The sequence below is a fragment of the Zosterops lateralis genome, assembly GCF_965231275.1.
Source record: "Zosterops lateralis genome assembly, chromosome: 6".
Lineage (NCBI taxonomy): Eukaryota > Metazoa > Chordata > Aves > Passeriformes > Zosteropidae > Zosterops > Zosterops lateralis.
In genome coordinates, this window is record NC_139761.1 from 58,881,515 (window position 1) to 58,896,744 (window position 15,230).

A 15,230-nucleotide genomic window follows, 5' to 3' on the forward strand; every position below is an offset into this window, starting at 1 on the left:
CTGGGGTGGGACACTTGCTGGATGATGGGACCCAGGAGCTCCCAGGCTTGCAGGGTGTCTCTCCCACTGACCCAGCCCTCAGGAAGCCTTGGAGCAGGCTGATGGCAGAGGAAGGGACCCCTCCCCAGCCCACACTCACCTGGCAGCCTGTTGACGAGCCATGTAAGCTGTTTTTTTGAGATATTGGTCCAGCTGAGGTCGAGGCTGACTGGCTGCCTTTTGATGATGCCGCTCAGCGCCTGGGGGGTGATGGACTTGCACCTGCTCAAGTCTATCTTTGTCCACAATCTCTTGTCACAGCACCTGGGGACAAGGACAAGGCTGAAAGTTGAATCTCAAGAGTCCCATGGGATAATAGACTGCCAGCACGGTGCTTGGCTTCTGGAAGGAGCCCAGCCCTAGTGTGGCCCCAGCCAGATACAAGGTTGGTCCTCCTGGTTTCCATAGGTTTCCCCAAACATTGGAGGTTGCTGAAGGTGCTGGGCCACCCAGCGTGGCCCCAGCAGGGTTTTGCTGCCACAAAACAAGACTCCAAGTGACAGCTGCATGCCTGCTTGCCCCCTCTGGGTGTTTCTCCTGATCTTAAGGATCCTTACTCCCAGCAAGCAAAACACTGTGTGTGCCACCCCACAGCCCCAACACAGCTTGCTCCTTAGCCAGGAGCAAACACTTCCTCTTCCATGGGAGTTTCTGAGAGCCTGGACCCAATGGCAGCTTAACTAAGCCCCTGAGGGTACAGGAGAGGGAATGCTTCTCCACCACACCACTGCCACCAGCTGCTGATCAAAGCAGGCAATGCCTGCTGCTCGGTTGTTAGAAACCTCCCAGTTTCCATTCCTGTCTGTTCCCAGGCCCTCCACGCACAGCTGTCTCAGTGCCAGCATTGTCTTTGGGCCTGCTGCCCCCCAAGGCATTTCCAGCCAGCAAAACCATCCCGCCTCAGCCTGCCTTCCCTGCCTGCTGGGAGGGGAGGCAGCAAGGGAGGCCAGGAAGGGCAAGCATCATCAGGGTGATGGGTGAGGGAAGGGTACTGGCACCTCACAAGGATGTGGCAGAGGGCAGCTAAGGGCACAAGAGGAAGGCAGAAGGGAAGGGAACAATAGAGATGGGTGCACACACAGCAGAGGCATCAGGGCTGGCTGCAGTAACGCTGCCTGGCTCTGGGGGAGTAACGGGAAGGCACTGAGGAGAGATCCTTCCTCCTGTTCCCTCTGGGTGCTGGCCATAGATGTACCCCAGCCCTGGTCCCCACACTCACCACTTGTACCAGGTCTTGCACACCCGCATGCATTCACAGAGCTCCCTGCGGGTGAGGTAGCGGAACACAGACATCCAGACCTCACGCTGGACGCAGCTCTCCTCGCTCTCCTGCGCCCGGCCCCCGCGCCCGTTCAGCCGGGCCGCCCCCCCCTCTTCTGCATTCTCGTCCTCCTCCTCCGCTTCCTCCTCCTCTTCCTCGGCAGCCGCCTCCTCGTCAGCCCCGCTCCGCAGGGGCATCCTGGCGGGCGCGTGGCGCACAACCACGCGTGGCGAGTGCTGCAGGTTGGCCGAGGAGGCCGTGATGGCTTGGAGCTTGGGGACAATGGAAGTGCCATGGACATCTTTGGTGGGGCGCTGGAGTGTCACAGTGAGGTAGGAGCCGTGCAGCTTGGCCTTCTCCACCTCCGACAGCTCCTTTTTGCCGCTGGGGTTGTTCTCCTTCTCCCGCACCATGGTTCTCTCCGTGGCCTGGAGCCGCAGCAGCTGCCGGCGCTTGAAGCGCTCATCCCGGCTGGCGCTGTGGTGGTCGCTGGGCCCGGCACTCGGGGACGAGCGTGTCACCACCCCGCGGGGGGATGCAGGGTCGTGGATCAGCTGCAGCATCGGGGTGGGCGAGTTGGGCGGGGGGGTCAGGGGCTCCTCGCAGCTCCGCAGGGGCCGCAGCACCTTGGCTTGCGCCGTGTCGTCGTCACTCTCCTCCACCTTGCGCTTCTGTGGGGAACGGGGTGGATGATTAGAGGGAATGAGGCCTGGGGAAGGCTTTTCCCTTCTCTTTTTCCCCAGGGAAACACCACAGTGCTGGCAGGACCTGCACCAGCAGTGCCCAGTGAAATCATAGAATGGTTCGAGTTAGATGGGGACACCTTCCACTAGGATCAGGTTGCTCCAAATCCAATCCAACCTGGCCTTGAACACTTCCAGGGATGGGGCATCCACAGCTTTGGTCAATCTCTGCCAGGGTTTCACCACCCTCACAGTAATTAATTTCTTCCTCACAGCTCATCTAAGTGGCACAAGGACCAGAGTCCACCCATACCAGCACCAAGCATTTTCCTAACCCCTTCTCAAAAGGGGATTCCCTTGAGGTTGGGATTGGCTTCCACTCTGTGTCTAACAGTTCAATGTCTCTTACAGTGGAATATCTCAGAATCGCATTGCAGTAGGATGTACCCAGGCCCCCAAGTGCTGCACCCCCATGATTCTCATTCTCACTGGTCACTGCCGCCCCCCAGCCCATGCTGGTTGAACACATCCCTGGCAGAATGCAGTGGGAGGGATGGAGGACACAGATCCTGCTTTGCCAGGGCACAGCTCCTTACCTGGCCTTTCTCTGTGTCATCACCCTGGTAGCACTTGGGGCACTCCCAGCAGTTGGGGAGCTCATCATTGAGCAGCCCTTCCCCATCCATCTGCAACAAGAGGAGGGGGTCAGCAGCAGCCCAGCCTCACAGCAGAACCCCCCCCTTGCCCAGCAGGTGCTCTGCTCACCTGCAGACAGCCAGGATGAACAATTTCGTTGCAGATACAGCACTCCATGAGCTTCTTCTCAAAGTCCTGTGAGTCCTCGTTCTGATCCACCTCCCCACAAAGTGCACACGTGACCGAGTGAGGCAGCCTGGGCTACAAAGGAAAGCAGGGCTGACACCAGGGCACGGTGGGACAGCCTTCATCCTTTCCTTCCCTACCACCTGAACCACGAAGAAGCAACCAGCTATCCCCCAGGAATCCAACCCGGACTCACCGCCAAGCACTGCCGGAGGACACAGGACTGCTTCATGCGGCCAGGCCCGCCAAACTTCTTCATGTCCCTGCAGTAGTGGCACATGCCACACTCGCCCTGCATGCAGGCCTTGCATTTCCGGCAGCGCACGCGCCTCCGCCGGGCGCCCGACACGATGGGAGACACCGTGGACCTGACGGGAGTCGGGCGGGGTGCTGGCTTCATGGTGTGCGGCTTGGTGATGGGGATGGTGGGCAGGCGTACCCGCAGCCGGGCCTGGAGCTTTAGCTGCCAACAGGGAGAGAGGGAATTGGGTGAGGGGAGGGAAGCGCTGTGCTCTGCTGGGGTCTGGAAGGCTCTGATCCCTGGATTCAGCACTACGACTTCAGATAATGTGCGAGAGAGTAGCTCTGCTCCCTCAGCGCTCTGCAGCCAAAGGTGCCTGGATCAGCACTGCCCTGGCACTTCTCCTGGAGCACACTCCTTAATCCCTCACACCACCCCACACCAAGAGCTACCCTTCCTCTAACCCCCTGTTATGGCTCAAATGGGTCTGGAAAGGGCTACTAAGTCCCAAAAGCACTCCACAGCATCCATGCTTTCCTACCAAGGCAAGGAATGACAAGGTCCACCCAGGCTGTCCTCCCTGTCACTCTGCAAACTGCACAAGGGGACAGCTCTGGTTGCTCTTTCCTGAGGTCAAGGCACACTGGGAACACCCACACCCTGCTTGTTTACAGTGCAGGTAGGATAGCACACTCTCCAGCTGTCACCCTACACCCCATCAGCCCTCACAGGAAATCTCCTGGCTGCAGCATCCTTCTGGGATTGGCCATGCTGGGATGTGCACCACAGCTGATGGGCTTGGGGAAGGGCAGGCTCCCAGTGATGGGGTTGGGCATGTGCCAAGCCTCTGAGTGCTGCACCCACAGCATGCACACATCTCCAGGTCAATTCTCCCAGAAAAGCTGCCTGAGATGCTTGTGCTGCACAAAGATCAAGCTGGATCTCCTGGGCACGGCAGGCAAGCAGAGACGGGCACCTCCAAAGGTCCATCCGAGAGGCTCACTGGTTGCCAGACTCCCCAACAGGGTGTTACCCACCCTTCCCAGTGTGAATGGCTCCTGCTCTTCCCATAGCCTGCCTGTGATCCCATCTCCTGGCAGGAAGGAAGAAATGACCTCTGGGAGCCATCCTGGCAGGCCACAGGAAGGCAGCCTGTGGAAGCGAAGTCCAGCTGCTCCATGCCTCCATCTGCCCAGCGAGCTAAGCCCAGGCTGCAGCCCAGCTGTGGACCCCGGGCTATCAGCACAGCTGGACAGGGAAAGGCAGGGATGCATGGAAAGGTCCCATTGCTGAGGAGCTGGCTGCTATCCACAGGGAGAGACTTCTAGGAGAGAGCTGCCTTGCTTGGGGTTGTAAGACCCAATCCTACAACAGGGACAGGGACACAAGGGACACGTTCACCTTGCAGTGAGGGACTGCTCTTGACCATCAACCCCACACCTCACACACCTCTGCCACAGTGGGGTCTTCCCTGACACGCAACATTCCTCAGGCCATCCAGGTCTCCCTATCAATCCAGAGGGCTCCTGGGAGAGCAGGATCGCCCCCTCCTCCCACAACAAGGCTCCCAATTCTCCAAGCACAGCCAAAGGGCTGGAGAACATGGAGCAGCTGGGGCTGATCTGGTTACCACCCATCTGCTGAGCTGGGATAACCAGCACAGTGGGAGATCTCTGGGTTTGCCTGCGGTGCCGTGGAGGTGGCTGCACCCCACATCCCACTTTGGCACTGCTCCCAAGGCGGGTATGGAAGCTGTGCCACCACACCCCAGGCTTGGGAAACGACTCAACACGTGACACCCATCTGGGTCCCCTCCCCGCAGCTCCTACCTTATCTCTCTTGGGCCACTGGACGATGGGGACACCTGTAAGTGCCAGTTTGGGGTCGCTGTTTGCGTATTCTTCCAATAGCAGCTAAAGGAGAGAGAGGAGGGGGGAACACAGCAGAGAGACAAAAAGCACAGGTGTGAGCAGAGGGAAACAGGGGTCCCGCCAGCAAGGCGAGCTCTGACCAGATGCCAAGGCCAGCATGCTTCAAAGGCGGCTGGGAAGGAGCCCTCCTCTCCCCACGCCTGCCAGCAACCATCCCTCCTCCCCACATGAGACAGACAAGCTCTGTCGAGTCAATCTGCACCAGCACTTTCATCAACTGCATTTCAGCCCCGAGGCCCCGTGCTGGGTGGTGGTAGAGGGGGAGAGTGCCAAGATTCGGCAACCTGGGGGGATTTTGGAGGGAAGATTCACCAGCATTACCCCCCCTGCCCCCCCCCCCCCCCCCCCCGAGCTGCTCCCCAGGCACGGGGCAGCCTGGAGAGTGCAGCAGCAGCAGCAGGATGCAATGCCCCAGCACCCCTTCCATGGCCTGACACAAGCTGCCGGCAGCAGAGAGCTGCTCCCCCGCACTGCCTCAGGGTTTGGCTTTGACTTGGAGGGAGAGATCCTTCGGCACCGACCAGACTGGCATGCTGCCCTCCGGCGCGACAGGCCCCGCTCCCGGTGCACGGGGCGCCCGCCCTCACCCCGGTCCTTTCAGCACCCTCCAGAGCAGCCCCCTCCCCACATCCACTCCCCACCGAATTTGCCAGTTGCAAAGGTGCTTTATTTACTTGACGTTGCCATAGTTACAAAGGCAGAAGCCTCCTGCCGGCATCCCAGCGGGCGGTGCTTCCCGCTGCCAGGCAGGGCCGGGGCAGGGGGTGCCCGGCGTGCCCCCCGCCCGGTTTTCCTGGCGTCTGAGGAGGCAGGAAGCCGCAGTCTCCCCTGGGCTCCCCGGCAGCGCAGCGTGCCGCCTTCAGCCGCCCCGTGAGCACACGCCGAGGGAAAGGTCAGGGCTCGGAGCTCCCACACGGACATCCGTGGGACTGCAGCGTCCGCCTGCCCGTGGCACCGGGGACGGGGCGGGGGCGGCTCAGGCAACGCTCCCCGCCAGGGAGCCGAGGGATTGCGGGGGCTCCCGGGTGCTGCGGCTGCATATGGCTCGGACCCGGGTGGGCGACAGCCTGTTGGTCCCCTGTGCCCCGTCGCGCTGTGGCCGGAGGGACGCGGCGGAGGGGACCCTGCGCACACGCGGTCGAAACGTCTCGGCAGCGGTGCCGGCGAGGGCGCGCCGGGGACGGGAGAAGTGAGCCCAAGCACCGACCAGGGATCCCTCCGGGGACGTAGGGGTCCCCCCGCGGTCACCTCCCACCCTGTCCGGGACCGGAGCGTCCCCGCATCCCCTCCCCGCGCCACGAACATTGCCAGCTGCCTGACCTTGCGCCTCTGGAGCTGCCGAGACTCTGAGGTGAAGTTTGCCGAGCCCTCTTTGTTTCGGTGCCCGCACTGCGAGGGCTGGGCCCCCTCCCCTCTCCCCGGACACCTCCGGGGGCTGGCTCAGACCCCGGCCGGATCCCCCGTGTTCGGGGACATGGCTGGGGGAGCAGCTGCGCCCCCCGCCCCGAGCGCCCCCGGCTCCTCCCCGCCCCCGGCAGCCGCACCGGCGGCCGCGTGCTCCTCCCGAGCCCTTGGGCAGCGGCAGCGGCAGCTTCCTGAGCCGGAGACAATGCTGCTGCGTCACCCACATGCGGTTCCCAGCAATGCTTTGCAACGGGAAGATGGCAGAAGAGAAAAAGGGAGCGAGGGAGCGGAGGGCAGAGCCGCGCTGCTGCAGCGCCGGGAGGGGCCGGGACGGCGGGGATTGGTGCAGGGTCCGGGCGGCGCTGCCCACCGGCCTCCCCGGGATCCCTCCCCCGCCTCCGCCGCCGCAATCCGAGAGGCCGGGGCCGGGCTCCCCGGAGCCGGGCAGAGCGTGGCCGACAGCACTTACCCCGTCCCGCTCAGGCCCAGCCTCTCCAGCGCCTTTCTTTTGTCTGCTCCCAGGCGGGTTTGGGACACAGCACAGACCCCTCTGGAGAGAGCGGGGCTTTGGAATGTAAGCAAGGGTCATCCCCCTTGGAGCTCCCCCAGGGTCTGCACCCCCCGACCTGGAGGGACAAACATCCCGCCAGCCAAGTTTGGGAGCAGCCACATTCCCAAAAGCACCGGGGACCAAGCCCGCTAGAGGGGGACAGATCCATATCAGGCGATCAAGGTGTCCCCCAAGCAATCCCAGCCCGCCGAGACGCCCCCGAGCTACGCACCGCAATTAAAATGGAGGAAACTCCTGAAATAAAGCCAAACAGCACAGGGGAGCAGCGGCTGCTCCCACATCTGATGCATCCAAAGCATCTGCAGCCAACTCCAGCTTTGTGTTCCCAGGAAGCCAGTCGCATGCCGACCTGGCTCCAGACTGTCACCAACTGTGCCACCAGTGACACCCTCGGGCCCCTGGCACGGGCTCTCTGCGACCCACAGGCAGGAGCGTGACCAGTGCTGCCATCCCACCATGGCAATCCTTCCTGGCACAGCTCACAGGCCATCCTGAACTTCCTCACCCATCCCTGAGGATACCATCCCCATTCCTCACCAACTTCTCTCTGTGCCCATTGCCCAGTCAGGTAGTGAGCAATGCCACACCAGAGGTTTTGAGATGAGGTCCTGGAGACAGGATCAGCACTTCTGGGAAGGGCTTCTCTTGTTCCTACAATCCCTGGTGCTCCAACAGCTCCATGCAGAGCACAGATACAACCTGTTTATGCCAGGCCACAGGGACCTGGCCTTAGACCTGCTGTCAGCTGCCTCATGACCATCCTCCTGTCAAATCCAGTCATGGAAACCAGCACACCACAGAGGGGTCAGAAAGCATGGATGGAAGCAGCCAAAAGACAACAGGACATCTCAGAAATTCCCTCTTTGTCAATGATCATTCCAATGACCCCCACCGTGCTCAGAATTTTGAGACAATTCCTGTCACATCCAAAGCGTCACATCCGGCCACATGACGCTCCAGGCTGAACTCGTGATAGGATACATATTTTTCCATGTGACCCAACAGACAGACACCCTGAAATCCTGATAACTTCACAAGAGGCTGTGGGAAAAAACAGCATTTTCCTGGCTCCTGGCATGTCTGGGTACACTGGATAGCAGAGGGTGGCACTGGATGGGCAGACCAAGGTGCCAGGCCTGCAAGTCTGGATGAGAAAACACCATGTTCTGACCTGGAGAGCACAGAGCAAAGTGCAGCTTCTTCAGCTTGGCCAGATTCCAGCTTCATCAATGACCTTACCTGGTGACACAAGGGCAAAAGACTGGTTGCCCCAGTTAGAAATTTTAGCTAGAAAATGTCTCAAGCCCTTCTCAGGCTTTATGAACCAACCTCTACTGGCCACTTCCATCACCTCTATGGAAAATGAGTTTTGAAAGCAGAACTTTGCTGTGGTTGGACAAACTTGTCCCACTTTCCCCAGCCACTGCAGGCCGTGACTAAGGGTCTTGATGCCTTGAGGATGCCAGTCCTAAGGGACCGAGTCCTGCAGCTCAGGATACTTCCAAACCTCCAAGGACAGCCAGCTTTAAGGAGCAAATCCTAAGGGAGGTTGTCTGGGACCACAAAGGCTGTTCCCCGCAGCTCATCTGACAGGTACAATTGGACACAGGGGTGGTTGGGTCACACCAAAAACACAGGCACACCTTTACTACCTCCAAAACATGAACAAACTCTTTGATCAGGTCTCAAACTCCAACTGAACAACAATAACCTTTAAGGCTCTGCCTTCAAAATGCCCCAACACCAGCCAGCTTTTCTCAGTCCAAGGGTGAAACAGCGCACAGTTCAGGTTCCTCAAGAGCACCACACAGGGCTCAGATACACATGTCACACTCTCAAAGGTCACAGCACACACAGGATGCCTGAAAAGCCACAGAAAACCAGAAATTCAGCCCCTAACAGCAGCTAGACTCTTTCAGCCAAGACCCTGAGACCCCAGAGCTGCACCCTCTGCTCCAAATACAGCAAATCTCTGAATTTACCTGAACAACTCACAAAAAACATCAGGAGACAGCACTTGGAAATAAAAACAATGGCAAAGACAAGGACACATGCATGGCTGTGTCTGGATGTCAGCTTTGGTACAGGCAAGCAGCTGTACAGACCACCCACAGCAAAGAGGGGAGCAGAAGGTAAGTCCATTTTAGGGACTAGAATGAATTCCTGGGGATAGAGTGAAGCCGACATTCCCATTTCAGTGCTGAAACAGCCAAAACACCAAAGCTCATTAGACCAGCTCAAAAGATGAAGGCAAATAAAATCCAAACAATCCTCACCGGCTCAAAATAACTGACTCTCATAGCTCCAGGTCACACCCTGGGCAAACAACTCGAACAAAGCCAAACCCACCTGGGGCAAGGAAAAGGCTCCAACTGTCACAGAGTCCACAGCCAAAACTGGAAGTGAAATGCACCAGCAACAAGCATTCCTGCACTTACAGCCATAAAGGGACGCAGCCACCCTCCTGCTTTCCCAACCCTAAAACCCAGGGCTGTCCCTCAGGTGTAACATCAGCCTCACAGAAAGGAAGAGGAGGACACCAATCCTGCCCCAGGACGGGGGCAGGGTGAGGGTGAAGCCCAGTTTCCCTGTGGGAAGTGCTTTGCACTGGCTCAGGCCTACCTTGACATCAGCGATGAGGGCGTCTTCGTCCTCGATGCCGGTGGGAACACACTTCTTGTGCAGAGGGAGCGACTCCAGCTTGTCCACGAGGCAGCGCAGGCCCTCCAGCTCAAACTGGGTCAGGTGCACCTTCCTGCTCTTGCGGGGGCTGCCCCCGCTTGGGTCCCAGGCCTGGCCGTTTTGGGAGCCCCGGCTGGAGTCGGAAGAGTCTATGGATGGGGTCTTCTTGAGACCCGGCAGGCTGCCCCGGCAGCTCTTGCCCAGTTCGTCATAGTCCAGGTCGGCACCGTTGGCGATGGGGCTGGTGAGAATGGACCTCCTGGTCGTGGGGCGCCGGGATTCCTTCCCTGCTCCGTCCTCATCGTCTTCCTCCTCCTCCTCCTCTTCCATGTTCACTGAGTCTGAGGAGCTCAGCTCCATATCTGCCACGGTGGAGAAACAGGGAGAGCAATCACAGGAGGTGTCCTGTGTTTAGTGGGATCCCCCCAGTCATGAAGGATGCTGGAGCAACAGATTCATATGAGGTGAAAGGAACAGAGAAGCTAGAAAAGAATAGCTAAACACCCTTCCCATTCCTGCTTTGTTTGTGGGAATGCAAGGCATCAGACATGGAAAAAGGTCCCAGAAGAAGAAACAGCAAATGCCCTAGACTGAATGTCATGTCCGAGACCTTATTTCATGGAATTGGGTTGGAAAGGACCTGGACTGTCACCTAGTCCAACCCCAGTGCCACGGGCCTGGATCTTCCACTATATCATGTTGCTCAAAGCCCTGTCCGACCTCATTTTGCTTTGGAGGGCTTGGGATCTCCAGCTGGGGGCTCAGGACCTTGACGGTGCCTTCATGTGTGAGAAAGAGGATGTGGACTCACTCATGACTGTGAGGCTGCTGAGCCCTCCAAGTAACTGTGCCAGCCCTTTAAACCCTGTGTGCAGAAGGCCCTGGCCAGCCAGAGAGAATTCCTGCCCACAGCACAGTGGTGGTCACTGTAACTTCCCCTCGTCTCTTCCGTGCAAGGCTCTGAACTGGTGGTGTTTTCACAGCTGAGAGGAACCTGGGCTGCTGCAGGGCCAAAGGAGGAAGCAGAAGTCTGTCTGGTTGTGACTTCACGTTCAAAAAAAAACCCCACCCAGCCCTCCCCTGCCTATCACACTGCTGAGCCAGTGCCCCAGCAGAAGGGTGTAAGAAGCCAGTTAGATAGGGGAGAGGAAGGAATAAGGGCTGGGCTTACCCATGCTGAGGGATTCCTTCTGGAAGTCCTTGGTCAGGTGGGAGCGGCTGGTGATGCAGTACACGTAGCGCTCCAGCACGTACCAACACATCTCATAATAGAATGGATAACGAAATTTATTTGGGACCTGCAAAACAGGCAAGAGGATCTGTCAGGCCTCTTTCCCACTGCTGCTCTCAGATAACAGATGCCACATCAGGTCTGGCTCAGTGTCCAGCACGGGTCTCCCACAGGTCCTTACCCGTGTGCGGTCCTCGATGCTGTAGATCCGGAGCTGCATAGGGATGTTGAAACTGTGTAAGAAGTTGCCCCCAAAAACCAGCGTGTCCATGGGAGTGTACACAGCATGGATCCAACCTTGGGGAAAAAGAAGAGTTGGAAGAATCCTTCTGATCCACCTTGCATAGATTTTTGTCACCCTGGTGTCATCCCTAGATTGTTTTCTAATTGCGTTAGGCCTAGCACCAAGGGAAACAGCCTTCCCAAGTCTGTTCCAACACTCCAAACACCTTCAAAATAACTCAAGTTCCAGTCCTTATCTCCAAAGCTAAGCAATCCAGCCAAGACCAACACCTGGGGAATTCCAGCATGGGTTTCCTTAAGGCAAAGCCACTCAGTTCAGAAGAAGTGTCAGTTGCGATAACAGGACTCAAATGAGTGAGTTGTGTAATCCCTGGTGTTTTCTGTTCCTGGTGGTGTCATGAGACACCCAGGAAGCTGAGGAGCTGCCTTGGGCCAGCCTCTCCTGAACCTATACTGCTCCATGTGTCAACATGACAGGGTCTGGAAAAGCCTCCTTTAATAATTAATCAAATGTGATGTGAGCCAGCCACAGCTTTCCTAAGACTTGGGCTGGATCCACAATGCCATCACAGGCAAGTTTTGGGAGGTGGCAAGCAAAAGGACAGAGCCATATCACATGTCCCTCTTCCAGTGACTCATGAGGGAGCTAAATCCTGCCAGTATTCAGGAGTTTCTGTTGCCACAGTCCTGGCCAAAAGCAGGATGCCCTCTGCCCACCCTGAGGGTACCTGAGGGGATGACAAATGTGTAGCCTTGCTTGAGCTCGATGCGCTGGCACTCTGACACTCGGTCCCCAAGGAAAATGTCTCCCTGCTTCCCTGAGAGAAGCCAGTTTTCATAGAGTTCCAGGTTCTGGGGTGTGGGAGGGATCAGCCAGAAGATCTGCAAATAAAGACAACATGCTTATGTAAGTCATCACATAATGAACAGCTATGGCTTCTTCCCAACATATGAATCTCTTCCTTGCCTCTTTCCCTGAGGACTTCCCAGCAAAATGACTTGGACAGCGGCTCCCCTCAAGAGGACAAGCAAGACCTTTCTCAGCCTGACACACTGAGTGCTACAGGTAGCCTGAGCTTGGGGTGCTTTTTAAGGTATGATTTACATCAGTGTCAAGAGATACAGAGCCCAGGAAAGCCACCTCAGTGACAAGGAGATTTACAGAGTTAGATTTACCATGTTAGAGCCACACCTGAACTAGGGATTGGCACCTGACTCTATGCAATATAGATAAGCTTCGGGCGCAAAGACTACAATTTGCTATCTGGGAGCTGCATCCTCCTCAAAGGTTTACACAAACACAGACCAACAGTCACTTTCCTAAAGCACCTATAGCTGTCCCAATAGGGATTGTCCTACCTTTCCCCCTCGGTGGATGTGATACCACACAGAAGTGCCACCAAAGTCGACGTGGAAATCTGTGTAGCAGCCCTTGACACTCATCAAACAGTATCTGGTGGAAAACAAGATGAGGAGAAGGTGAAAATGAATGGTGATCTTTGGAGCAGATACGACATTCCAAGAGAATGGGTCCTCCAAACCCAGGCCAATGGCTCAGAGCAGTGTCACAAGCCACTCAGCCCCTCTTCCACACAGCTACAGGGGATTAAATAAATGACTGCAGTGCCCTTACAAGTGTCACCCACAAAAATAAGCTGGGAGACTGTTCCTCCCCCTTCCCCTTGGTACAAACTGCTGCTTCCTTGAGCAGCTTTCCTGCAAGAGATTGTTTGCTGCCTGCCACAGCTCAGGAAGTCACTTACTTCTGCACCTTTGGATACTGCATCTCCAGGATGGCATTGGTAGACTCTGTCTGACTTTCCTTCAGGTGCCTGGGCCACATGTTATCAACCCAGTCAATCAAATCCACCTACAGCAGAGGTAGGAGACGTGAGCACAGAAAAAAGGGGCACAGCAAAACCTTTGGCAAATCCTGTTTTGGTCCTTCCCCACACCCAGAAACTTTCCCACTGGCACTGAGACAGTCCTACATATAAAGCACTTAGGATCAGGTGTTCAGATGCCAGCTCTGGACTTCCATAAAAAATATGCCAGAAAGCATCTCATAGGGTGGGATTCAACTCCCTAAGCTTCAGAATAGCCAGAGATGCTGAGGTTCCCTCTGCAGTTAACAGAGAGAAGTAACTGGCCCCACACAGCTGCCACTTCCACCTGCTGACTGCAGAGGGAATTGGGAATGTTCATCCCATCCATCCCACCTCCCACAGCTCATCTTCCCACCACAAAACAGCTTCTTGCCCCTCTTCCAGCACACTTCGAGTTTTGGCCTCCTCTGCCCTCAGAGATTTCAGCACTTTGCATCAGGAACCCTCCCTGACACAATGTGCAGAGTTCAGACTTTCATGTTTTTAATTGTTGACAGTCAGTGAACAGGCCATCTCTCTGCAGAGTGGGCCAGGGACTTGGCCACGGTCACCACAGCCTGACTGGGAGATCAACTCCAGCAGCTTCCAGACTGACATCCCCACTGAGCTCACGCATGTTCCGAGCAGCCCCTCTTCGACCACATCCCAATGCCAGGCTGCACCTCCCCTCCAGATTTCCAGGGAGAGCAGATCTCTGTGGGAGGAAGAGCCCTGCTCACCGTAGCAGGTCTCTGCACCAGGTTCTCCAGTTTGGTGTGGCTGAACTCCAGGCTGATGACGTTGTAGAGTTTCTCCCTGTCCTCCTCCGGCGTTTCGTAGTAGCGCGCCCACTGTGCCATGGACATCTCGATGTCCCGCTGCGTGTTCACATCCATCACATCCACTATCCGTCGGCTCCCTGCCACAACAGACACGTCACTGAACTGTCCCTGTGCACCATGGACCACAGGAGGTGAGATCTTCAAAGATCCCAACCACACAAGCGAGTGCAGCGTGGCTCCGGACACTTACCCACGCACAGCCGCACATCGTTCACGCTGAAGTCCGGATCTGGCATCCTGTGGGACAAACATCTGGCTAAAAAAACATCAAGTGCTTCTGGCTGCACACCCTGTGACCCAGGAATTGGCACCCTGAAGGTACATCTGTGCTGCTTTGGTGTTGGAGAAGGCCATGGAACAGCATCTCTGGGGGCACAGGACTGGAGTGAAACACTAGGACAAAATTCTGGCTCGGGAAGCAAGCTTGGGAATAGGATGTACCATCTCCAGAGCTCTTGTACAGTGACTTCTAGCAAAGGAGCCAGCAGGCCTTGAACTAAACAATCCCAGCTCTCGTTTTAAAGGCTGCTCGTGTAAGTTATCCCAATCCAAAGGCACGGCCGGAGCAGGACACGCAGTATATTCCACTGACACAGCAGAACCACTCCAATGTTTGTACTGGCACCCTTCTCTGTACAAACACTGCTGTCACAGGCAGGGCAGGCTGGCAGCCATTCGAGCAGCTCTTGTCCCAGAAAAGTACCCAAAAGCTCAGGAGAAATCCAGTTTCAGCCACACTGTAATCCCCAGTATCAAATCTCTACCGTTCCAAGTCACCCAGCAGTTAAACTGAGCCTGGCACGACCTCCTAACCAATTCACCCCAGCACAGAACACCCTGCACTGGATGTCACCTATCTGTTCACAGCCAGCTGAGGGAGTTCAGAGCACTGCTGCTGGTACTGGCTCTTAAAGTTTGTGAGGGGTCATTTATTCCTCTGATCTTTGTATAAATCAACCTCCAAATAACACTGACCCAGTTTACACTTAGAGCTGCAAACCTCAATGGATGTACTGCAGGAAAAGAGGCAGACAGCAGCTTAGAAGTTCAGAAAATCAGGTTGGAATTCTGGAAAATGCCAGAAATACTACAAATTGTTTGACTCTTTGGCAGTAGATGCCTATGTTACTAGGAAAGAAACCCAGCCAGACGTTGCATCAGAGCAGCAGTGGGACTTTCCAGACATTTGGTGGAACTCTGATCACCTGCAGCCAATTCAGTTCTCTCCTTTTCAGTCCAAACAGACTAGGAAGAACAGGATAACCAAGCTGGGGGATATTTCTCTCTGCTTGCTGCACATAAAGAACTGCATGGACACAACACAGTCAAACCAGCCTGGGAGAGCCAGGATCAGATCCCACACAGTGTGGAGAGATGAAGGAATTGGGCCACAGCCACCCCCAACTCCGTGCTTC

The 15,230-nt window shown here is 56.5% G+C and overlaps 1 protein-coding gene across 2 annotated transcripts in view; it reads right to left on the reverse strand.

The window, feature by feature from the left end:
- The window catches only part of KDM2A (lysine demethylase 2A), a 33,711-nt gene that overhangs the window by 2,814 nt on the left and 15,667 nt on the right, over positions 1-15,230 (reverse strand). Inside the window, exons 6-19 of one of the 2 annotated variants that reach the window (XM_083863910.1) lie at positions 14,006-14,052; positions 13,714-13,892; positions 12,872-12,978; positions 12,468-12,561; positions 11,837-11,990; positions 11,047-11,162; positions 10,806-10,932; positions 9,575-9,996; positions 4,876-4,959; positions 3,002-3,268; positions 2,749-2,880; positions 2,580-2,669; positions 1,259-1,971; positions 140-303 (exon numbers count right to left, since the gene is read on the reverse strand). In XM_083863910.1, the coding sequence (XP_083720036.1) occupies positions 140-303; positions 1,259-1,971; positions 2,580-2,669; positions 2,749-2,880; positions 3,002-3,268; positions 4,876-4,959; positions 9,575-9,996; positions 10,806-10,932; positions 11,047-11,162; positions 11,837-11,990; positions 12,468-12,561; positions 12,872-12,978; positions 13,714-13,892; positions 14,006-14,052 (2,696 nt within the window). The remainder of the gene's footprint in view (positions 1-139; positions 304-1,258; positions 1,972-2,579; positions 2,670-2,748; positions 2,881-3,001; positions 3,269-4,875; positions 4,960-9,574; positions 9,997-10,805; positions 10,933-11,046; positions 11,163-11,836; positions 11,991-12,467; positions 12,562-12,871; positions 12,979-13,713; positions 13,893-14,005; positions 14,053-15,230) is intronic. The other variant, XM_083863911.1, reaches the window with a different exon arrangement.